Below are 23,026 nucleotides of genomic sequence, written 5' to 3' on the forward strand. Positions count from 1 at the left end.
CCCCAAGTTTGTCACCTAAACTCGCCTTGGTTTCCCTGGCACGTGCCACAGGGGCACAGCTGGTAACAAAATGCCAGGCGTCTGGGCCAGGGGCTGACGCGGGTGGGCGCTTTCGGATTCCATGCTTTTTGCTGGAGAGAGGGGTCGATTCTTCCAGATAAACAGGTTCTCTGGTAAAAGGTGGCCTTCGGCAGTGCTTTAGTCAGAAAACACAAAGGTTGGTCTAAGAAAAGCATGATTCACCACACACACACACTCTTACTCCTCTTTCTGCAGAAATAAACAAAAGACCAATGTATCATTTTTTTTAATTGTCATATTACAGCTCCTGCCTGCAGCCGGCCCCCACCCCGTCCGTTCGCTGACCACTTCTGCAGGCTCCAGGGGACCAGGGAACAAAGCCGGGGCCTGGCACCCGCACTGCACTGCCAGCCCTGGAGGACAAGTCACAACTACAAATTATCACAACAATTAGCGGCTGCACTTGGGAGATGGGCAAAGCGAGGAGGCCCAGCTCCCCATTATCAGCCGGTTTATTTGGCGGTGACCTTGCTCTGGAGGCGATGATACTCCTTCAGCCTGTAAACCAGATTCAAAACAAAGAAAAATGTAAATTAACAATAACAACATGCACTCAGTTCAATTAATTCAGGCAGAGGTGGGGTGGCAGGGGCAGCTGTTTGCTAAGATGTGTGTGGAGTTGTCTTTTTTTCTCCCTCTCTCCCTCTCCTGCCCTGGCCCCTCCTGCCCTCCAATCAGGATAATGTAATTAATTTATCTTAGGGGGAAAACATTGCTTGCCATTGTTTAAGACAAAGCGTTAAACTGGCAATGGGAGAAATGAAGAGGCCATTATGAAAACCCCGTGTGTTCGGAGCCATTTAAAAGGGTTTATAGAGTCATAAAACACAAAAGGGGTGAAGGAGGCGGGGAGGTGGAGGTGACTGTCGGGTTGGAATCCATGTCTCTCCCAGTCTCGGCTCCAGGGACAGGAGGCTGGCTCTGAGAGAAAATGGTTTCGTGCTGGGGGCATGTTATCAGCGAGAGGAGAGAAACTCAAGCCCCAGGAGAAGGAAGATGGGGATTAAGAACCCAGAGGTGGACAACTCAGCCCCACCGAGCCCCTGCTGCTAGGCACTGTGCCGTTCCTGGGTGCCAGGGTCTGGGCAGAGTGCTTGATTTCCATGAACTCAGATCAAACTTTCACTGCACCTGTGAGGCAGGTATGGTTAACATCCTATGATTTCCAGAAGTTCAGAAGGGTTCCGAGACCCAACTGCAGAGGCAGGATTCGAAGCCAGGTCTGAGTGGCTTCAGACGGTGTGTGTCACCCCACTGGGCCATGGAGATCCATGGTTCCAGTTAGACCTGAAGCTCCTGTATGTGGACGTGAAGGCAGGAGCCAGCCAGGTGACCTTCTGTGGCTTCTTTCTACCCCTCGGCCATTCCCCTTGCTAACCTGCCCAGGAAAGGGGCTCCTAGTGGCTGGAGAGGGTGGGAGTGAGTGTCAGAGGCAAAGAGCCGAACCCAGAAACCGGGAACTCAAGTGCCCAGGACCCTCTGTTGCTCTTGGCTGTCACAAGGGTGCCTTGTGGCCCTGCAGAAGATGGGAGCAGGCTGGGTCCAAAGCAGGCGCTGAGGATGTGGCGGGTGGAGGGACAGGAAGGTGGCGCTTGTCTAGGGCAGAGCAGTGGTCAGAGCATTGGGGTCCCATCAGAGCCTGCTCCCCGCACCTGGAGGGTCTGAGGACCCATCAGGGCCCAGAGCTTCTCACCTGAGGGAGTTGATGTTGATGAAACCAGTGGCGTCAACTGGCTCGTACTGTCCCTGCACATTCATGCTGCAAAAGAGTAGGAGCTCGTCAGCATCCCCCGGCCTTGGCCTTGGCATCCAAGGGACCTCAGCCTCACAGACCCCCAGGCATTTCCTCAGTGTTGATCCAACACTCCCTGCGCTTTGGCTCTTCATTCCATTCCTTCCAATTCAGGGAGCCCTACCTGGGGCCGGGGATCATGCCAGGGCTGCAGGGCAGGGAGCCGTATCCCTGCTACGCACATGGGCAGGTTGGGTCCTGGTCCAGCCAGCGCCAGCCCAGTGAACTGCTCCCACGAACCAGAGCACTGCATCTGTAACCTCAGGACATGCACTGGAGCCAGCTCTGCCCTCGGGCTGTGGAGGGCTTCGACGAGTGCCCAGGAACAGCTGGTGGTGTCCAGTGGCCTGAAGGCCTGGGAGGCCAGGAGTTACACACCAAACAGCCTCAGATATGCGTGACGGCATCCCTCAAGCTGCAGAGAGGCCCCAGCAGTTAAGATCTGTCCACGAAGTCTTCTTCACCTTGTCTGCCCATTGAGTGATGGGCACCCATCACTCTAACCCATCCTCAAACATGGGCACCCACCCGATGCCAGCTGGTTTTGAAAAGTGCCCAGTCAACCCCTGCTATACTCAATGGAACAGATTTTGCCCCCCATCTGCAGTTTCCGTCTTCCAGATTCGACAGCCTTCATCTTTTGGGTGTTCTCACTTAGCTGCGCTTTGGAACCCTCCCCAACCACAGTCAGCCAGGTCCAGCCACCTGGGTGAGCATCCTGGCTCCACCCCTGCCACAGACCTCAGGGCAAATATTCTCGCGCTTTGAGCTTCAGTCTTTCACTTGTGAGCTGGGGCTCTCAGCCTCATCACTGGCTCCACGTGAAATGATGTACCTGCCACCTGGCACCAGGTAAGCACTCAGCTTTACTAACATCATTCAGTCATTCATTTACTCAGGGATTTATTAAGCACCTACTACCTGCCAGGCGCTGTGCCAGGTGCTGAGGAAACAAGAACCAGACAGGAGCAACACCCACGTGGGGGGCGGGGGGTGGTGGGGTGGCGAGTGCAGACATAAGCAATCAATCATCCATCTGCCTTCGATAATTACAACGGTGATATGCTCTTTGAGGACAAGTTCAGGGCGCTGTGGTCTCAGATCTGACTCCACGAGGCCACCCTCTGAGCCCCCTGGGGGAAGGGGGTCCCTCCCGTTTCTCACGGGCCCCTTGTTGCGTCCTGCTCTGAATCAGCCCCTTGTCTTCATGTCTGCAGAACTCCAGCCTCAGGACAAAGCAGTCTCAAGGTTCGAGGACAAGGGGGTGGCCTGTCCCCTCAGGAGCCTTCTCCAGAGAGGTGAGATCGGGGAGGAGGGCAGAGGGGTTCTGCCGTTTTTCTGAGACCCTGAGGCTGTGCCTCTGACCGGCTCTTTGTGGACTGTGGGCTTTGTACAACAAACGGGGTCTCTACGCCCGGCTGCCCCGCAGCTTGTCAGGACTTGGGCTCTGTGCCTCCCCCTGCCACGCCCTCGCCCTGACCTCCAGGGGACCTTGAAGCTGGAACTCCCACGCTCTCAATGCTCCCTCCTTTTCACCTCCATCCGCCCCTCCAGGGCTCAGGTGGCTGAAGCCACCAGGAATCGACTAGCAAGCTGCCTGTAAAGGGAGAAGATGTCAGACATCCGAGGGGCTGAGCCTGGCACCCCTCACCAGGCAGGGGAAAGGCTGGACCCACCGAAAGCGCTTTTGCAGACCTTGCTGGGGTAATAAACGAAGCTTATCATGACCCCGCCCTGCGCCTCCACACCCCCATCCCGAACCACCACACAGCTTCGGACTCCTGGCCTTGCTCCCGCTGTCTGAGGCGCTCGTCCCCTTTGGAAGGGCCCCTGCGCTCAGCCCAGGGAGAAAGCAGGGCTTGGACCCCCTTCCTGCTCCCCGCGTGCATCCATCCTTTCGCCACCGTCTCTCACGAGTCGAAATAAACTCTGCTACGCCCTTGCCCCCAAACAGGCCCTTCAGACCACCCCAGCAGCCCCTGCAAAGAGAGGCCCACATCCAGGGACAAACTTGTCCCACGGGACTGCTGAAGTACTCCCAGAGGTGTTTCTCGGGCACCGAAAAACCTCTTTTAAAATTTGTGGTTTCGGGGGGTAGGGGGTACCGGTGGAAAAAGTTTACAATGATTTTTTTTTTTTTTTTTTTTTTTTACCTCCCCTGACGGTCTACAGAAAACCTCTGTGCTTTTATTTTTGTTCATTCGAGTGGCTCTGACCTGCTCTATAATTACGGTACTTTCTACCTACTGTGCCGCGGCATTTCCAGTTCTGCTACCTCTCGCGGTTTCCTCGCTGGTCCCTGTGACGCTGTCACTCAAGGGCTTTCAAGTCAGCGATGTAGAAATCAGAAAGAAAAGGGAAATGGTCGGAGACACAGTGAGAATAAATGCTCCTGCTTTTCTCTTTTTTTCCCCGTTCCCTTTTTACTTTATTCATTTAATCTCCCTGAGTGAGACTGTAAGGCTTAATGAAGGGTTGGACAGATTATTAGAGGCTGTTGATTTGGAGGGGGAGGGAAGAAAGAGCCAGAGAGAGAAAGAGAGAAGATAATTTGACATTTACCCCGACTGATCTAAACTGATTCGGCTATATTTATGGCTTCTAAAGTGTTTAGGAAGATTGAAGGGGGGAGAGAAACGCAACACGGCAAAGAGAAGGGAGAGAGAAAAATAATATTGACCGCTAAACAAAACTCGTACTGTAATTCCTGACCGGCTTCCGGGAGGGGAGAGCTGGCCTCAGCGTGAGCCAAGCTGGACCTGGGACTTTATCAGGTGGGGCTGCCTGTCCCCACCTCTTGTTTGGCCAGGTGAACTCCAGACGGAACACCTTGCTCCTCGGTCAAGGCCAGTCTGTCATTCAGGATGCAAACACAGGTGCAGCTAATAGGCAACTGCTACCTTGGACCCAGCCCGCCAGGGCTCCCCAGCCTCTCCCACGTCCTTTCAGCGCTCTCAGCCTGGCCCGTCGGGAGGCAGCTCCTCAAGGTTCCCTCCTGGCTCTGCCGCTCCCCTGGGCTGTCTCCTCTTGGCCCCATCATCCAGTGTCCTCAGACCACGTTTCTCCTCAACTCTAGCCCTGTGTTTCCAGTGGCCGACTGTAGTTCTCCTGGCCTGTCTCAAAGAAAACTCATCCTGCAGTTGTCCAAATCCAAATGCATGATTTCCACCCCCCATTCCCTCAACTCAGTCATCGCCACCAAAGTGTACCCAGCGGCTCATGCCAGAAAACCCAGGGTGGTTCTGAACCTTTCCATCTCCCTCCCCATCCAAGCCCTTTCAATCCCACCTCCTAAATATTTGCCAACTCCATCTGCTGCTGTCTATTCCCAGGACCAGCAGCCTGGCCCAAGCCACCAGCACGCCCCACGGGGAGCCCTCGTGTCCACCCTTGCCAGGTTCTTGTAGTGCCTGGGATGTTCTGGGTTCTTCCAAGGCTCTGAACCTCTGCACAGGACAGTCTCTCTGGAAACTCTCCTGCCCCCTCTCCACCTGGTTCACTCCTTTCTTTTGGAGACCAGCTCAGAAACGACTTCCATGGGGAAACTTCCCCACACCCCCGTTATTATACCCAGCCCAAATATCCTGTATCTCCCCACAGCCCAGCACCTCCTTCCCTAATCCTGCGCTCGGGTGATCCTTTGACTGGGGCCTTTCTCCCCATCTAGCCTGTACATTCCATGAGGGCAGAGGTGGTGTGGATAATCTTCAGGACTGTCTCCCCCATACCCTACACGTGCCTGGGCCTATCTTTGCTGAGAAAGCCAGTCGGAGGAGATACTGGACATGAGGGTCTGTGCCCAGCTGGGGGCAGGGGTGGGGCGCCTACCTCACCAGCTCCTCGTTGTAGAGGGACAGTGGGGACTCCCGGCTGAGGATGTACACCTGGCCCTTGAAGACGGATACCCGCACTTTCCCTTCCACGTGCTCCTGGGACTTGGCGATGCAGTGGCGGACAAATTCACACTCGGGGCTGTGCCAGAAGCCTGCAGGGAGGAAGAAGCGAGTGCGCCGGGGAGGCCCACCGCGTGCCTCGGGCCAGGGCGTGGGGAGGGCTGGGGCCAGGTCATGGCAGACGTGAGCCTGGGAGGGCAGTTCCGCATCTGCCCTGTTCACTGTGGAGTTCCGGCATGACATGCACTTGTAAATGACAACAGTGAGGACCAAGCCCGCCTGCCCCTGTCCCGTGACCTTGTAGGGCTCCTGGGGGTAAGGAGGCACCTCTACACCCTGCAATGCAGTCACCCCCTAAGGGTCAGGGGCAGGGGATCTAACCTGCTGCTTCACACCACAGACATTCAGTGGTGAAGGGGCCCCGTCCTTTGCCCACAGGGGGCTGCTTTATCAGGGCAGCAGACAGTTGGGCAGGAGACCTCAAGCAAGACTCAGACATATGTTACCGGGGCCGAGCGATGGGGGTGCCCAGCTGAGTGGTGGGTTTGGGGTCAGAAAGACCAGGTGTGTGGGGCCTTCACCTCTCTGTGCCTCTGTTTCCCCATCTGCTGAGTGGGGATGACACGGCCTCGCCCTCCCAGGACTAGCAGGCGTATTGTACATGGAGGCCCTGGGCTCAGGGGCTGCTGCGAACGCTGCTGGGAAGAGCCCCACCCCTCAGGATAGGCAGACCCCTTGGAAATAAGTGACCGGTCTTTAAAATACCGCTAATATTTTCACACGCAAAATTCCTACAGATGAAGCACAGGCGCCATGCTAAGTTCCTTAGTGGGCCGGCTCTTTGGACCCTCCCAGTCGCAGGAGAAAAACCTCTCTTAGCCTCTTTCTTTTCTGCGTGAGGAAGTTAGGCTCAGGGAATTTGAGAGACTCTGCCACGATCACACAGGCTGTAGTGGGGGGCCTGGACCTGACCTCAGTCGGCCCCAGTTCTAACAACTGTGCTTCATGTGATCCTTTTGGAGCTTCCCTGTCTACATCTGCGACACCCCCGAGCTGCCTGAGACATGCGCTGCCCCCATCCCCCGTTACCCATATCTGTCCCCCAGATCCCTCAGGCCACAGAGGGCCGCGTGCTCAGTCCCCCGTCTGCCCAGGGTCTGGACAGTGGCTCCTCTCAGTTTCTGCCGAGGGCAGGGGGGCCGTGGCCAGGGTTGGGGGAGGGACAGCGAGAGGGGTAGGGTTTCTCTGAAACGGAGCCGGGAAGGTGAGCCCACCTGGGCAGCTGTGGGGCCAGATGGTGCGCGATCTCCTGCCCTGATAAAGGGCTGGGTCAGCCCCGGCTCTGCGGCTATTGTTGGAAGCCCTGGCCTCCAGGGGCACCTGCTGAGGCCCTCCGTGGGAAAGGGGAGCAGGCCTTCTCCACGACGGGTCCGGTGGCTTCCAGACGTGGGGGAGGGGCGGGCAGGGAGAGAAGGGGTTGCGTCCTCACTCTCCGATGTCCTGCCTTTTGAGTTCACCTCTGGTTCCACCTTGACAAGCCACGTGATCTCTTTGTGCCTCAGTTTCCTCATTTGCACAAGGAAGTAATACTAACCATTCTCTGGGGCGGTTGTGTGGATTCAGTGAGAGTTTTTGCTTTCAAGATTTGAACATGGCCTCTGCCGGCCCTCACCGTATACAGGGAGACAGACACCCAGAGAGGGAAAGAACCTTTCCAAAGCCACACAGCGAGATCCAGAGTGCTCCTGACTCTAGCCCAGAGCCCCGTGGGAGGGCACACTGATGGCCCCCCCAACCATGCCCCAGTGGCTCGACCATCTTTCTAAGTCGGGATAATTAGACCATTAGGTTCCCAGGCGGGAAGAGAGGTGGGAGATGGAGCCAGAGATATGGGGGCAGAGACCCCTGTGGGAGTGCCTGGCCTGGGCTTTATCTCAGGATCTCTCCCTCCCGCCACGGGGGCCTTGTGCTCAGATATCTCTTCCCAGCAGACCCAATCTGGGGTGGAGGGCAGTGAGTCCTGAGTGCCGCACTGGGGAGAGCCTGCGTGTCCCAGGCTGGGGGATGCACAGTGGGTGGGGCCTGGAGCTGGGACAAATTCTGTACCAAGCAGGACAACAACCCTCTGTGCATTATACCCATTTTACTGCTGAAGAAACTGAGGTGAGGGAAGAGGTGAGCTATACCCCCTAAATGAGATGGGTCTTGAAGCTGGGGTCATGCCAGAATGACCCTGTGGGGTGAGGCCAGTGTGCTCCTGGAGGGAGGGGGTCTGTATAAACCTCATAAAGGCAGATCAGGAAATTTGGGGGGGATGGGGTGAGAGGAGGGGGAGACAGTACTCACAGTAGTCAGGGCAGCTAGGAGTGGGACCGAGGCAGAAGGGCTTCCCCGGGCCTCCGTCTCCCTGGGCCCCGAGTCCACAGGGGCTCCGAGGAAGCTGAGTGCCATAGCAGAGTGGTGGCTCTATAACTGGGGAGCTAGACAGAATGGAGAAGGGACCTGGACCTGTGCCCTTTATTTTACAGGAGGGGAAACTGAGGCTCTGGGAGGAGACAGACCTACTCAACATCATAAAGCCAGCCAGAGGCAAGGCCCCATTCTCCTGCGTCCATGCTCAGAGACCATGCCAGGCAGTGTCCTGGAGGCTTTGCAAATATCCATGCATTGAGGCCTCACTATAAGACTATTATCCCCATTCTTCAGATGTGGAAACCAAGGCACAGGGAGGTCAAGTAAATTGCTCAAGCTAATCCCTGCTCTCTAGCCTTTATGCATCCCAAATGCGAGAAATCCCATCAAACAGACCGACCCTCTGAGCTGTTGGGGGGTGGGGACGGGCTGCTGCCAGAGGCCGACCCTGACATCTGTGGGAGCCTGGTCGTCAGAGGCACCTGGGCGAAGTTAATGTTAATAACAACTACCCGGGAGGAGCCTCCACTCTGAGATTTTATTTCCTTTTAAACCTAATCACTGTAACACTTGGGGAATTAGAGGGCTCGGTGGGTGAGAGCAAGGACTCAACCCAGGCAGCCTGGCCCCACACCAAGGGCCAAGCTGTGCTCCTGACACCCAGGGCTGCCCTGTGCACACCACTGCGCCCCTTGATCGCCCCTTGCTCATGGCCCCAGCCCAGCTTCCTACCCACCTCGGATCTGCTGGAGTGGCCGAGAACTTGGCCTCTGAAGCTGGCCTGTCCTGGGCTCCAAGCCACTTCTCAGCAGCTGTGAAACCTTGGGCAAGCGTCTTCATCTCACCTCTGTGCAGCTCAGATTAGATAATACCCGTCAGTGCCCAGCTCAGGGCTGGGCAGCAAGAGAGGTGGCAGCCGGGCTTCCCTGGTGGTGCAGTGGTTGAGAATCTGCCTGCCAATGCAGGGGACACGGGTTCGAGCCCCGGTCTGGGAAGATCCCACATGCCGCGGAGCAACTAAGCCCGTGCACCACAACTACTGAGCCTGTGCTCTAGAGCTCACGAGCCACAACTACTAAGCCCGTGAGCCACAACTACTGAGCCTGCGCGTCTGGAGCCTGTGCTCCCAACAAGAGAGGCCGCGATAGTGAGAGGCCCGCGCACCGCAATGAAGAGTGGCCCCCGCTCGCCACAACTAGAGAAAACCCTCGCACAGAAACGAAGACCCAACACAGCTAAAAATAAATTAATTAATTAATTAAAAAAAAAAAAGAGAGAGGTGGCAGCCGATCTAGCGTGGGGAGGGAGGCTGGCGGCCTGGCCCCCTCTCGGCCTCCACGGATGCCCCCTGAGCAGAAGCAGCCCCGGCCAGGTGCCGTCCCCCCATCGCAGCCTGCCGCGTCGTAACGACTCTCGCCACTTTGTAACCAAAATCCACCTTTCAGTGTGGAAACCCCGCTGAGCAAGAGAGCCCACAGGAGACAATGTTATTTAAACACCTGTCTGTACCTGGGAAGGGGGGGGACTGGGCTTCAAAGCTCCTGGGAACAATGGGAGGGAAAAATAATGCCAGCCAATAACCACCATGTCCCCTTGAAATCCCGAGATGAGTTCCAGCGATTAGGAGGTTTCAGAGGAAACAAAACCTCCGAGTGGGGGACGAGGGGAAGAGGTGAGGGCGGTGGAGGCTTCTACCAGGCAGTTACTGTTACTATTAACTTTCCTGGGGTCCCTCTGACATCCAGGTCCCCATAGACGGCAGCCTGTCCCCCCCAACAGCTCAGAGGGGCTGTTCGATGTGATTTCTCAAATTAGGGAGATGTTAATGTCATAGAATAGAGTCAGCCCTTTCTGGAAAGGGCCAGATAGTAAATATTTTAGGCTCTGCAGGCCACGTGGCCTCTAGCAACTACTCTGCTGTGCCGGTGTAGCTCTGAAGTAGCCACAGGCAACACGGACACGAATGAGCAAGGTGGTGCCCAAAACGACTTATGGACACTGAAATCTGAATTTCCCGTAATTTTCACGCACCATGAAACAGTATTATTTTTTAAAAAATTTTCCCAACCATTGAAGAATGTAAAAACCAGTCTTAGCTCATGGGCTGAACAAAAACAGGCAACGGGCTGGATTTGGTCACCCCGGTATAACGCGGGGGATGGATCTGGAGTCGGGAGGACTGCATTTCTACTCTGTGGCAGCAGGTAAGGCACGGAAACTCAGTCTGGAGCCCAGCCCACACTCCACACATGGGCTGGGCATTTGGCCGTCCCGGTGGCTTCCCAGTAGGGATCTGGCTCAGGCAATGCCCAGGCCCGGGGCCCCGCTCTCGGTCAAGGTAGGCTTTCCCTTGCTTGCGGCGGTTCTTGTAGCGGCTCCGGGTTCTGCCTGGAAACAGGCTGACCTGGGCTCCAACCCAGCTAGGCTACATCCAGTTGTGTAACTTTATATAAGCTCCTTTTGCTCGGAGACTCAGTTTCTGGCCGCAGCTCTCTTAGGAAACTTGGGAAGCCCCCTAGGATGACTTGTGTTCCCATACAGTGCCAGGTACCCGGCACGTGCTGGATAACACTTGGCAGCCATAGGCATGACACAAGATGCTTCCCTGGCCCTGCGGCCGTCATGCGGGTCGCAGGCGGCGGAGGCAGCGGGAGGCAGCGGGACAGCCCGGGGAACTGGTGCATTTCCCTCCACACCTTGTGAACAAGGCAGGTCCCAACATCCCCTCCTCGCTTCCTCGTCCCCTGCCCTCTCTCCACCCCCCCTTCACCCCGCATCTTCCGGGGGCTCTTCAGCAAGTGGCAGTGGGCAAGGCGGGACTGGAGGAGGGTGCCCCTGGGTGAGGGAGGGGAGGGGAGCAGCTGCAGGGTCAACGCACCCGTGTACACCAGCTCGGCGAATTTCAAGCCCAGGCCTTGTTTGATTTTTCGCACTTCCCGATCCATGGTGAAGGCCTCGATGTCTAAATGAGCGTGGTAAAGGATCGTCCCCGCTGGGGTCTCGTAGATACCTAGCCATTTTTCCAGGCAGGGGGAGAAGAAGAAAAAAGAGAGAAACGCGTGAAACCCAAAGTGTCAGCAAATGACAAAAAGAAAAAAATAATAATGACTCGTCTGACAGGAGACAAGCCGGTCGGACCCATTCACTCCCAGCTTGCCGCAAAATGCATCCGTCATTATATTCATGCTGGGGCCACGACAGTCCACTCTGCAGCTTGTGGAGAAAATGTCTAGATGCCCCCCTTTGAAGAGGCCCTCAGACGTTGGAAAATAACAGGGTTTCAGAGCTGCTCCCCCCTCCTTCCCAACTCGTGCCCACCGGCCCGCAGCTGAAAACCTGTAATTAAACCGAGTCTGGTGGAGCCCAGGGTCCCGGATGTCCCTTCCTGCCTTCCACCAGGGAGCCAGGGGAGGGGACGGCTGTGCACACGCATGCACGCGTGTGGACGTGTGCACACACATGCCACCTTCAGCCGGCGGCTCCCCTGCAGCTGTGTCTCTGCAGAGATATCCTGACTGCCTTGGTCACCTGTGCTGACCCCACTGTACAGCCGGGAAAACTGAGCCCTGGAGGAGAAGGGACTTGGCTGAAGTGGAGCTGGGAACCGAATCTAGGCCCCCGCGTCCCTGAGCAGCGCTGTCTGCTGCCCTGTGGACCAGCAGGTGATGGGGGCCAAACCCAGAAGGTCATGGGAAGACGGTCTTGCTAGGTCCCCTCCCCACGATCTCAGGCCCAAATCCTCCATTTGCTAAAAAATCTGCTTGAACTGCATGGTCTCCAAGTGACAAGGGGCGCCTGGCCCTGGCTGGGTGTAGCCCTGAGAGGAAGGTCTTGTAAGCAGCACCACCCCAGATTTGGGGGCACTAAGGTTCGAAGAGGCAGGATGGCCCCCGGGCACATGGCCGGGCTCCCTCTTCGCAGCAGTGCAGCCTCGTGAATCAAGTTCAGGTGAGCACCTTGGATAAACCTGCCCCGTGTCTGCTGTCCTGATGGAGGGCTAATAACCGCCCCATCCCCACAAATGCCACCCCCGCAAGTCCCTTTCTTCCCACCACATAACACTAACAGCGTTAAAGGGGCAAGTTTTCAGTTATCCTCAAAATTTACCGCCATCGTCTTTCCACAGAAAGGATTTGTACACCCAGGTTCATGGCAGCATTATTCACAAGGGCCAAAAGGTGGAAGCAACCAAAATGCCCATCAAAAGATGAGTGGAGAAACAAAGTGAGATAACTACGTACAATGAAACGTTCAGCCTTAAAAAGGAAGGACGTTCAGACACACGCTACACCATGGGTGAACCCTGAGGACAGGACACTCAGTGAAATAAACCAGTCACCAAAAGACAAATACTGTGTGGTCCCACTTACGTGAGGCTCCTAGAAGAGTCCGATTCGTAGGAACTAAGTAGGATGCTGGGTGCCAGGGGCTGAGGAGGGGAAATGGGGAGTTAGTGTTTAACGGGGCTTCATTTTGGGAAGATGAAGAAGCTCTGGAGATGGGGGTGGTGATGGTTACACAGCAACGTGAATGTTGTGCTTAAGGCCACTGAACTGTACACTCAAAACAGTTAAAATGGTAAGCTTTATGTTTTCTATATTTTACAATTTAGAAAAATGCTTTAAAAAAACCCCAAAACCAGAAAGGAGATTGTTTCCACTCTGAAGTCCAAAGGGGACACGGGCAAGACTGTGTCTGATGTGAGTAGCCAGAAACTTTCGCCCTAGAGAACTTCTCTGGTCTTTAATCTTTAAGTCTGGGAACCACAGGAATGTCAGGGCCCTTGAGGATCACCTGCGTTCCCCTAACTTAGCTGCAAATGCTGTATTCGAACAGTCTTAGGTGGAAGCTCGGCATGTACGATCGAAAACAATGGCCCACTGTGGGGAGCAGAGGCCCCTCTGCAAACCCTGGGCTCCACCAAGCAGTCCTTAAAATGCTAATCTGGCCCAACATACCAATTGCACAGATGGGAAGACAGAGGCCCGGGGGAGGGACATGACTTGCCCAGGGGGAGTGGAACCTGCATCTAGGTTTTCCATCTCTGCTCCAGGTTGCCTCTTAGGGCCTTTGCCAAGTGATCCAGCGCTCACCAGGCACGAAAAGGACACCCAGGTCTGAGGCGCTGTGGCCGAGGAAGACCCTGGGCTGTTCCCAAGGCTCCGAGGTGTTCCCTAGGGGAAAAGAGCCTCTTGGCAGGGGCGGGGGGTGAGTCTCTCTTCTGCAAACCCCTGATGTCCTGGTCTCGGGGGACATGCACATCAAAGAGACCAGGAGCTGATGTGATTACCATGTGCCTGTCCTGTTTCACTTGTGTGGCCGCAGCTCTTGGGCCACCTCTGCTGTCCTGAATCAGTTGTGGGAGTAAATGCCCCCCCGGTAGGAAAACACCCACATCCCCAAGCTTATGCACCAGGCCCAAGCCCTCGATTCTCTGGGGAGTTCCTCAGGCCCTCACTAGGCCTCGTCGTTACCCTTATAAACATGGTTCAGACAGGCTCCGTCACCCACTTCTGCAAAACGGCTCAGAGACACAACCCAGAAAGGGCTTAGAAAGGTTGATGGGGTTGGAGTCAGACGGGTGGCCGAGAAAATGACAGCATGAGGGGGGGGGGGTGCGGGGACACAAAAGAAACTATGAAAAGCAGACAAGAATTCAGCACAGGATTTGAGGCTGCTCCTTGTGGGGACAGCATGGTGCCACCAACAAGTGGCTCCCAATGGCCCCAGGTCACTGAGAAAGGCCTGATGCTTCAGCAGTGTGTTTCCAAAGACAGAGATGTGCAGAACTTTTGAAAATATCTGCCTCCCCCAAAATGGCAGAAATGACCACAATGCGAAAGGAGCGAGTTTTCAATTACCCCATAAACTTTATCACCAAGAGCCACCAGAAGCAAGACAAGAACAAAGCCCTATTTGTCTTCTCATCCTAGTATATACTAAGGACTCAATATAGATTGGACTAGAAATGGGCCTTCTGCTTCCCCCTCATTACTTTTGCCACATTTTGTAAAAACTCAGAAACTTTCAAAGCCTTCCTTACGCTGGTACACACAACGGCAGGCCAGTAGCAGGGGCCCTCCTCATTTTCAGCTCCTGGAGAACCTAGCTGCCTCCTGCTCTCCTGTCTTCATCTGGCCAGCTGTGGGCAGGGTGCAAGGTGTATTTGTAGGGCCGGAGCTGTAGACCAGAAGTCTCTCGCAACTTATACTTTTACGGAGAGTGCTCAGCTCAGCTCTGCTATGTGACCTTGGCCCACCTCACTCCCCTCTGAGGCCCCGGCCACCTGTCCGGAAAAGGAGAATGTTGCAAGTGTCTGCTGCTTTTCCTTCTAACTTCCACCGAGACCTGCCTGAAGGTGGGCCCCCAGACACCGACCCCCAGTGCATACTGGTGGTTTTGTCTCTGGAACACTGCAACCAGCTCGCTAGCACCACTTCCCCGCAGTCCAGACAGGGAACAGCACCGGTGGTTTGCAGGGCGAGAGGACATCCATACTTTCCACTGAGGAAGAGCTATGCTTGCCCTAGGGCCCCCGCTACTGCCCCACCTGAGAGGCTCCCCAGAAAAAGAGCAGAGAGTGCCTGGCAGGCAGAGTCACCCATTCTTGAGCCCTCAGAACCAGCCTCACAGCTGTCAACCCTCCAAGGCTGCCGCAGGAAGAGTCATAGGCAAGAAGAAATGCCGCAGCTGTGAAACACACCAGCACAGTTAATATTCCTGTTCCTTTTCTTAGAAGGTGTTAAAGTTAATTGTGACTGATCAAAAAGCCTGTTTTTTCAGGTTGCTGCTGTGGTGTGTGTGTGTACGTGTGTGTGTGTGTGTGTGTGTGTGTGTGTGTATCTTAAAGATCTTCCCTCTCCTCTCCACAGGGGTAGGGGGTACAGATGATTTCTGTGTATTTCTTCTGGAAAAGGAAATAACTTTAAAAAAACCAGTGACAGAATCCTGATGCTAAAAGACGATGGATTTGGGGCTTTTGACAGCCGGCATACAAACCACTGCGCAAAAAGAAGGAGGAAATGACAGGTGAGTCTCGGTGTCGCTGTGGAAGAGACAGCAGACATCTTCGGAGTGACACGCACAGCGGATTCAAGTGTCTATTTTCATCTCTCCGTGTTTACAGGAAAAAGACAGAGGTGTCAGCGGTTCTCCGTGGAGCAGCTTCAATCACACCGTAATTACTGCCAAGGAGCGGGTGGGGAAGAAGGGCGAGGAGCTGGGGGGTGGCCGAGGTTGGGGGAGAGTGGACCAAGGAGGAAGAGGTGGGGACCAAAACAGCTGCCACCGCTTAAATCCTTCTCACCTGTTCCTGAGGCTGCCAGGTTAGCCCAGATCGAGCAATTTGGCAGAATTGAGTGGGACCCGCCAACTCGGCTGGGGGTCAGGGGCGGAGCTGGGGGCTAGGGCACCTGGACCAGAGCCTCTGATCCTTTCAGAAAGCAGTATCCAGAGGGAGGGATTTGGAAAGGCCAGGGGAAGGGAGCTTGGCTGGAGCCCAAGGGCTCCCCTCTTAGGTACCAGGGCCAAGGATAGAGGCGGTTGCCATGGTGAGGGGGAGGCAAGTCCCAGTGGGGCTCTAGCCATCCTCTATGCTCCTGGAACCCCACAGGCCCCATCCTGGGAATCAGGGTAGGCCTCTGAGTCTGGCCATTCCAGGCTTCTGGGAATGCAAACACCTTTGCTTCACAGGTCTCCCTCCACTCTGGAACATTCCATCTGAGTGGAGCCTCTGGGAGGCCTGGACAGGTGGGCGGCAACCCTTGTTCCTTCTTAGCCAGAAAGTGGAGGAGTGAGGAGGAAGTGAGGGAGGACGGGAGAGTGGGAGAGAGATGGGAAGGGTGGAGGAAAGGGGGGAGTGGAGGGGAGAACAGAAAGCAGGCAGTGAGGAGGGGGCGGAGGGGGTCGGCGGCAGGCAGGGGTGAGCCCCACAGGGCAGGGCCGGGAGGAGAGGAACCAGCCGGAGAGAAGGCGAGGGAAGGACCCGTGCTGCCTCCTTCCCTGCTTCCCTCCTGCCTTCCTTGCCCCCCTTCTCCCCCCCACTGATTACATTTACTTCACTTAACTAGCCCCCCTCCAGAGTTAAAAAGATAATGTGATAATGACGATGTGAACAGCCACAATACAGCGAAAGCTATTCCATCTGCAGCTTCCCCAGCCCCCCGCCCGCTGACCCCATGGCCCCGAGTGCTGCCGACCCGGCCACCCCAGACCCAGGGCACTAGCACTACCCAACTTCCTACCCATCCACCGCCACCCACTCCCACCCCAAAACCCCCAAGCCCTTAACGAATTTCAATTGCGAGCTTTGTAAAATCAATACAAATGACATTTTCCCCTTGTATACCAAGGTACAGACAATAGCATTTTCCTGCTGCGCCCTCAATATAATTGACAATTAACAGCTTCTCCCATGACCGTGACCGTAGACCTGTGGGGGAATCCACTTCGTCCTCGTTTATTGCCCCGACCCCCTGCCTTTCTTTCTCACAGTGAATTATTGGGAGAAATAAAAAACAAGACCTCCCCCTAAAATTATGAAGCAACTTCCTTTTCTCACCCCCCAACCCAAGTCAGAAAATAGGCAAGTTAGAACTTCCAGAGGGAGATGGGGAGATCACCTAGTGTGCCCATCTCTGTTGGTGAGAGCCGTAGAGAGGGAAAGCAACTTGCCTAAGGTCACACAGCAAGTTCTTGGGACTTAGAACCCTGGTTGTCTTCCCCAAAGACTGTACCACGCTCAGGCTAAAGTCTATGCTTTTAGGGACAGCCCCCCACAGGTACACACACAGTACCTGGGTAGAGTGAGGGCTGTGCTCCAGGAATCTTTTCCTCAGGTGGGTGGTCAGAAGCCAAGGGAGTTGGAACCGAGTGCTAATCTCGTGACTCCCACCTTCAGTGGTGATGACGCCCCCAGTTCTGGGGAAAAGGTGGGAAGTCTACCATCCAGGCACAGCTCCTGCTATGGGTCAACAGGTCTCTGATCTGCACACAGCCCATTTCACAGATGAAGAAGTTGAGGCTCAGAGAGGCTATGTTGCTTTCCCAACGGTGATGGAGCCAAGATGGGGAGTCAAGGGTGGTAAACAGGGCCTGGCCTGTGCCCTTCAATGTGCCTTCCCAAGGTCTCCAGGGGCTCAGTCAGCCTCAGACCCAACCCACCACCCAGCTGGCCACTTGGGGCTCCTCCTACCTTCTCTACCACTCCTGCTGGAAGGCTCCCACTCCACTCTGTTCCACGTTCTACCAGTTGAAGCCTATTCTCCTGCCACCTCTTTCAGGATGTCTTCCCAGATCAGCCCAGTTCGCGCCTTTATGACTACCTCCTTCCGTTCAAGTTCACTTGCGTGCCAGTTCAGAGTGACCTCAGGCCAGCCCTTATCTTTCCATGGTCAGCAGCACTCATCTACATCCACAATCAATTAGTGATGCCTGCCTTGGGCGTGGGAGGGACGTGACAACAGGCGCAGAGTGGACATCTCTGAGCCACTCGGACGGTACCCAGAGGGCATAGGCTGCCTTTGCCCTTTCAGCATCCCTGCGGGGCTGCTGCCATCTATGAAGTTCCTCCCCTAGGCCACTTCCTGCTATTACACATGGGCTAGAACCCCGATCTAGCGGAGTTCAAGCTCTCAGCCCTCCACTCCATGCCTCTCTGTGTCTGGACATCAGTCCTGGTCCTGGTGCCTGTGACTTCGAGCCTTGGTTTCCCTGCCTGTAAAACGAGGGTGCTGGTCTCTGGCTCCCCAAGGTCCCTCCAGGGTCTGCCTTGCATAGTTTGCATTGTGCTGGCTCCCAAGGGCAGACTGAGACAAAGCGACATTTAATCAGATGTTAATATAGGTAAGATACAAAGGTAAGTGAGGATAAAAGGGAGCAGCTAATTAGTAATATTGTCCTCCACAAGGCCTTCCCGAGAGAGTTTCAATTAGGTTGTTTCTCACAGAGTATATGTGTGTCGAAGAGGAAACAACACACGAAAGAGGGAAAGCCACTTTCCTTCCTTCCTCCCCTTTTGAGATAAATTCAAACAGGTCAGAGCCAGAATGATCCCGTTCCCATCCCCATGCCTACCGCATTACACCTGGGGAAACTGAGGCCCAGAGAGAACAAGTCCAAGGTCATCTAGCAAGACACAGCGAACCTGGCATGAAAGCCCCAGCATCCTGCCTCCCGACCAGTGCCCTTTCTAACTGCTGAAATCCAGCCATCGGCTCTCTTTGGAGTTTAGAATCTTAGTAAAAACACCCTGAAAGACAAAGGGCCATGGCTATACCCTGGCCTGGCTTTATTTGGCTGTCATCCTTCTAAATTGACCCTAAGCAAAGCGAGTTAAACACCTGCCCACACAAGAGGCCTCAACCCCACCCCCGGTGCTTAGAGACTCGAGTGCCCAACCCAGGGACTCTGACTGCTGAAAGCTTGCCCCTCCATCTTGAAGTCCAGAAGCACGCGGCGTTGCTTTACCACTGGGGAACAGGAGATCCCCTCATGTGGATGGGGGGAGGGTGTGGTCCAGACAACACGATGAGTGACCCATAGGGACCCATGGGGCTCTGCTTACTAGGAGGAGACAGAGCTCCTGCTTGGGGACCAGCCTATCCTCCCTCCAGGCCCAGCCAGAGGTGGATATGGGCCGGGCAGCTTAGCCAAGGTGGCAGCCACCCAGCACCAAGGCAGAGCCCCGCCCCCATGCCCTGCCAGGCCCTGGAACAGGCCCTCAGGCCCTGGCTGGCTCACAGCGCCCACCCCTGGCGGGATTCCCACCCCACCAGGCCAGCTGGCCTCGTCAACGCAGCCTTAATGACCACGAAATCAGCCCTGCACGGTCTGCTTCTAAGCCTGGCCGACCCGCCCCAGGGCCACAGGAGAGCACGACCTCCAGGCCTGGCCCCCGTCTCCTCTCTCCTCTGAGCCTCTCCCTGCTCCTGGGACAGCTCTTCTCGTGATGCCTTCAGACATCAGTCCCAGGAGGGAAACACTCTGGCGGGGTGAAAGGACTCGCCCAAAGTCAGCCTGGGAGGAGCAACGCCCACATGTGACTGGGGTGCCAGGGGTCGCCGGGAGCCGAGGCCTGCGCCTGCGGCTGGCGAGCGACTTACCCCGCGACTTCATGCCGATGAAGCGGTTCTCCACGATGTCGATGCGGCCCACACCGTGCTTGCCCCTGTGGGGAGAACCGGCCACTCGGGGTCACAGGCAGGGCGTCAGGCACCAGCTCGGGATCCAAGACTCAGAGGACGTGTGAGCCAGGACCCCTGGTCCAACCACCCATTGGACAGATGCGGAAGCTGAGGCCCAAGGAGGGAAGGGCTATCCTAGGACACACAGCGAGTTCAACGTGCAACTTCCTTTATCTCTGTCCTGGGCCTCACGTGGCACCCAGCCCTATCCACTGCTCATCTTTCCTTCTACCCTGGTCTCAGATCCAGTAGAAAGCTTGGAAGTTCTGGACCGTCCCTAGGGGGCAGTAGACCCCTGGGGTTGTTACCTTCCAAGGCTGAGGGCCACCAGGATTCTCCCACGGAACCAGAGGACCTCATGGCTATGGGGCCGTGCCGAGGCTGACTGCGGGACACTGGCCTGTCCTCCCTGGCCCCTCGGCCTCAGGCTGGGACCATCAGCCCCCCCACAGTGGTCCGGGCTGGTGCTTGCCCAACATGGTGGCTTCCCAGGAGGCCGGGCAGGGCTGCGGGCACTCACGCGACTTCATTCAGGTACAGGAAGAGCTCCAAGGCCGTGCTGTGGGTGGTGCCGTCCCTGACGTTGGTCACCTTCACAGGGACCCCTAGGGCAGGAGGAGAGGGCAGTGGGCCCGTGGCTGGAGCTCAGCGGACGAGCCTGTGCCTGCTACCCCGCCCCTTCCCTCCACCCGAAACGCCTTAAATGGATGTGACAGATATGGACTCCAAATGACTCCTTGAAAAGCCCTGTGCAGGTTGAGGCCTGCTGGGGAGAGAGAAGGGGAGAGAAAGCCCCCCAGAATGAAAGGGAAAATGCAATAAAAACCTCTCCCCCACCCTTCCCATTCTCTTTGCTCCTTTTGCATTTAGGGGCTGTGAAATTGGAACCAGGCCCTGAACTAATTGAATTTCACGCTCCACCATTGTCTTACGAGGCAGTAACGGGGGTACCTTCTGTCCCACCAGTTACGGGGCGGGGGGAGCGCCTGGCTGAGGTGCGGCTGAGCACACACACACACACGCACGCACGCACGCACGCACGCACGCACACACACACGCAAACACGCACGCACGCACGCGCACACACACACACACACACACGGCCCCCGGCCACGTCTGTCAGGCGGACCCCCAAGCCCCAACCCTGTACCCCAGACCCGCACACAGCCATCTGATTGACGGGGGTGAAATGATGCCCGCGCCAGCAGGCAAGGTGCTGGAGGCGTCTGCATTCTGAGAAGTTGGGTCTGGGGTGGCAGGAGGGCAGCAGGGAGGCAGCCGCTCGGGGAGGGAAGGGCCGAGTCAGGGGGGGTGGCTGGAGGGGGGCAGTGTGTGGGTTCGGGGTTGACTCTGAATAGCAAGGGGCGCTTTCTCGAGCGGTGTGAAATGAGCAATAAATGTATTAGAGGACTAACAAGAGAGCTGTAACAGTGACAAAGAAAAGCTGTTCAAAGTTGGCGGCTAATCCCCCACCCATCTGCCCAGCTCATTACCATGTGGCCGGCCATCGGGTGCCAATCAGGTCTCAATAGCGGCTTTCGAGTCTTTATTAGCCGGGCGCCGCCTGGAGGGGCTGCGCTCAGGGGCTGTCAGCCTCACCATTCTTAACCCCCATTTCCAGGGGTTTTATAACTTGGTTGTAAATTGCTATTAAATGTAAGTCTGCCCAATAATGAACCTTAAGCCCCTCTCGCCACCCCCCGCCTCTCCCCTCTCCCTTTCTCTCCCTCCGGGTCCTATTATGGCCCTCGCGGGGCCTTGGATGGGGCCTGCCCCAGAGAGGAGCGGACATTGTTGGTGCTGCTGCCGGAGAAAGCCTCTTAGCCTTTAAAATAGTTAATAATTAGATTAAAACTTCAAATAAATTAACTAGAGAGTGAATGGGGAGTAGCCGAGGAGGGTTCCTCCCGTCTACTTTTTTCTTTTTTTTCCAGACAGTCCCCAGATCATTAAAATGGATCACGTTTCTTCTCGGGCTCAGCGCCTGTGTTCAGGACCCTATGCTGCCTCCTGCCCACCCTCACCGCCCTCCCAGTTTTCCGGGGGACCTGGGGTGGGGTGTGCTGCCTGGGTTCATCTCACCGTCTTCTCAGAGATGATGCCCAAAGAGGCCCCACGCCAGCACAGCCCTGGGGCAGAGAGAGTGGGCCTAAGCTGGACTTAGTGCTCCAGCTACCTTTAGGAACCTTAGACTAAGGGCCTTTTGGTCCCCAGGGGGCATGAAATTCAAGGGTTTGAACTGACAGCGGCGGGGCGGGGTGCGGGGGGAGCGATGAAAATGCCCGATGACTTGGTCAGGCTCTTGGGAAAGGCCGGGAGGAGGCAGTTTACTAAAGTGCCAACAGGCTTTTTTTCCCAGCGCCTCACTCCATACCCCGTGCTCGGCACCTGCGAGCATCCTTTCTGTGGCCCATTTTACAGGCGAGTGAGCCTGACGCCCAGAAAGGTGAAGCTGGTTGTCAAGGTCACACTGGCAGGTGAGAGCAGGGGACCTATCCGGGCCCCTGCTTGGCCCTCCCCATCCTCCGTCTCCGAGGTGCCTTGGGAAAGGCCTCTCTGCAGAGCCCCCTCCCTCTGCTCCCTCCCTGCAGCTGCCTGGTGCACAGAAGGGCCAGCCTCCCTGCCTGGGCTTGGGATGCCCTCACGCCCCCTCTTGGTTCCTCCGTCTCTGCCTCTCCGATTTCTGCAGCCTCCTGGAAAAGTCCTCTCCTTGGACACTCCGAGCCCTCACCTTGAACCTGGTCCCGCTCCTTCCATTACCCAGCATGCCTTTCTTTCCCTCCATCTTTCAGGGCAAGGGGGTTGTCCCTGGTGCCAGGCTCAAGGCTAGGCACTCAGTTCAGGCCAGCAAACACTTCTTGATGGTAGCAGACAAGATGAGGAGATCAGGACACAAGCAAGAGTGGCAGCAGCTTTGAACCCAGGATGGGGGGTAGGGAGACGCATCAAGCAGCTAACTCAGGACTAGCTATGGGGTCGGGGGGGCCCCCGAGGCTGGCTCTGTAAGACTCATAACTGGCTGAGCACCTCTGTGGTGCAGGGCCCTGCGCTGGATACACCTCGTCCAGATCTTATTCTATACCATGAAAACACGAGGCAGTGGATACTCTTTTATCCCCAGTTTACAGATGAGGAAACTGAGGCCAGGAAGGTGGAGTGACTTGCCCAAAGGGCCAAAGCAGTCGGCGAGTGGTTGCTCAGGGGCTAGAATGCTCCCTCCAGACCTGGTGCCCACGAACTGATGGACACCAGCAGAGGGTGCTTCTTCCCAAGCCTGGAGGCTTCCACAGATCACGCCATCTGGGGAGGCGGCAGTGGGGAACATTTGAAGCCCCAGCCTGGACCCTGGCTTCCAGGAACACAGGAGGGATGCAGAGGACTCGTGCCCAGGCTCCCGGGCAAAGAGGGGAAAAGAGCCAGGGCCCCAGGAGTCCACGCCTTGGAGTCCCGACGGGCGGGCACCTACCTTTCTTGAACTCGATCTCAAGGATGTCTGGGCTGTTGGGGGCTTTGGCCGGGTCCTGGGTCTTTGTGTAGAGGCCTGGAGGCGCTTGGTTCTGACAAAAGACAGAAAGAGGTTGGAGGGCGGTGTACCAGAGCCAAACCATGCCATGCCGGCCCCCGGACACCCTGCCTGCAGCCCCCTGCGCCCCTCTCCAGAGCCA

The 23,026-nt window shown here is 56.2% G+C and overlaps 1 protein-coding gene across 7 annotated transcripts in view; it reads right to left on the reverse strand.

Annotated features, from left to right (window-relative positions):
* Window positions 1–293: 293 nt before the first annotated feature.
* ASS1 (argininosuccinate synthase 1) overlaps window positions 294–23,026 on the reverse strand; it is a 50,674-nt gene continuing 27,941 nt past the window's right edge. For 3 of the 7 annotated variants that reach the window (XM_060154060.1, XM_060154062.1, XM_060154061.1), the window contains exons 9-15: window positions 22,828–22,918; window positions 19,882–19,966; window positions 19,281–19,345; window positions 11,057–11,188; window positions 5,702–5,858; window positions 1,775–1,840; window positions 294–579 (exon numbers count right to left, since the gene is read on the reverse strand). In XM_060154060.1, coding sequence (XP_060010043.1) covers window positions 534–579; window positions 1,775–1,840; window positions 5,702–5,858; window positions 11,057–11,188; window positions 19,281–19,345; window positions 19,882–19,966; window positions 22,828–22,918 — 642 coding nt within the window. In that variant the 3' untranslated portion in view covers window positions 294–533. Of the gene's footprint in view, window positions 580–1,774; window positions 1,841–3,353; window positions 3,471–4,116; window positions 4,195–5,701; window positions 5,859–11,056; window positions 11,189–19,280; window positions 19,346–19,881; window positions 19,967–22,827; window positions 22,919–23,026 lie in introns of all 7 variants that reach the window. The other 4 variants (XR_009541458.1, XR_009541456.1, XR_009541457.1 and 1 more) reach the window with 4 other exon arrangements.

The sequence above is a fragment of the Lagenorhynchus albirostris genome, chromosome 7 (assembly GCF_949774975.1).
Source record: "Lagenorhynchus albirostris chromosome 7, mLagAlb1.1, whole genome shotgun sequence".
NCBI lineage: Eukaryota > Metazoa > Chordata > Mammalia > Artiodactyla > Delphinidae > Lagenorhynchus > Lagenorhynchus albirostris.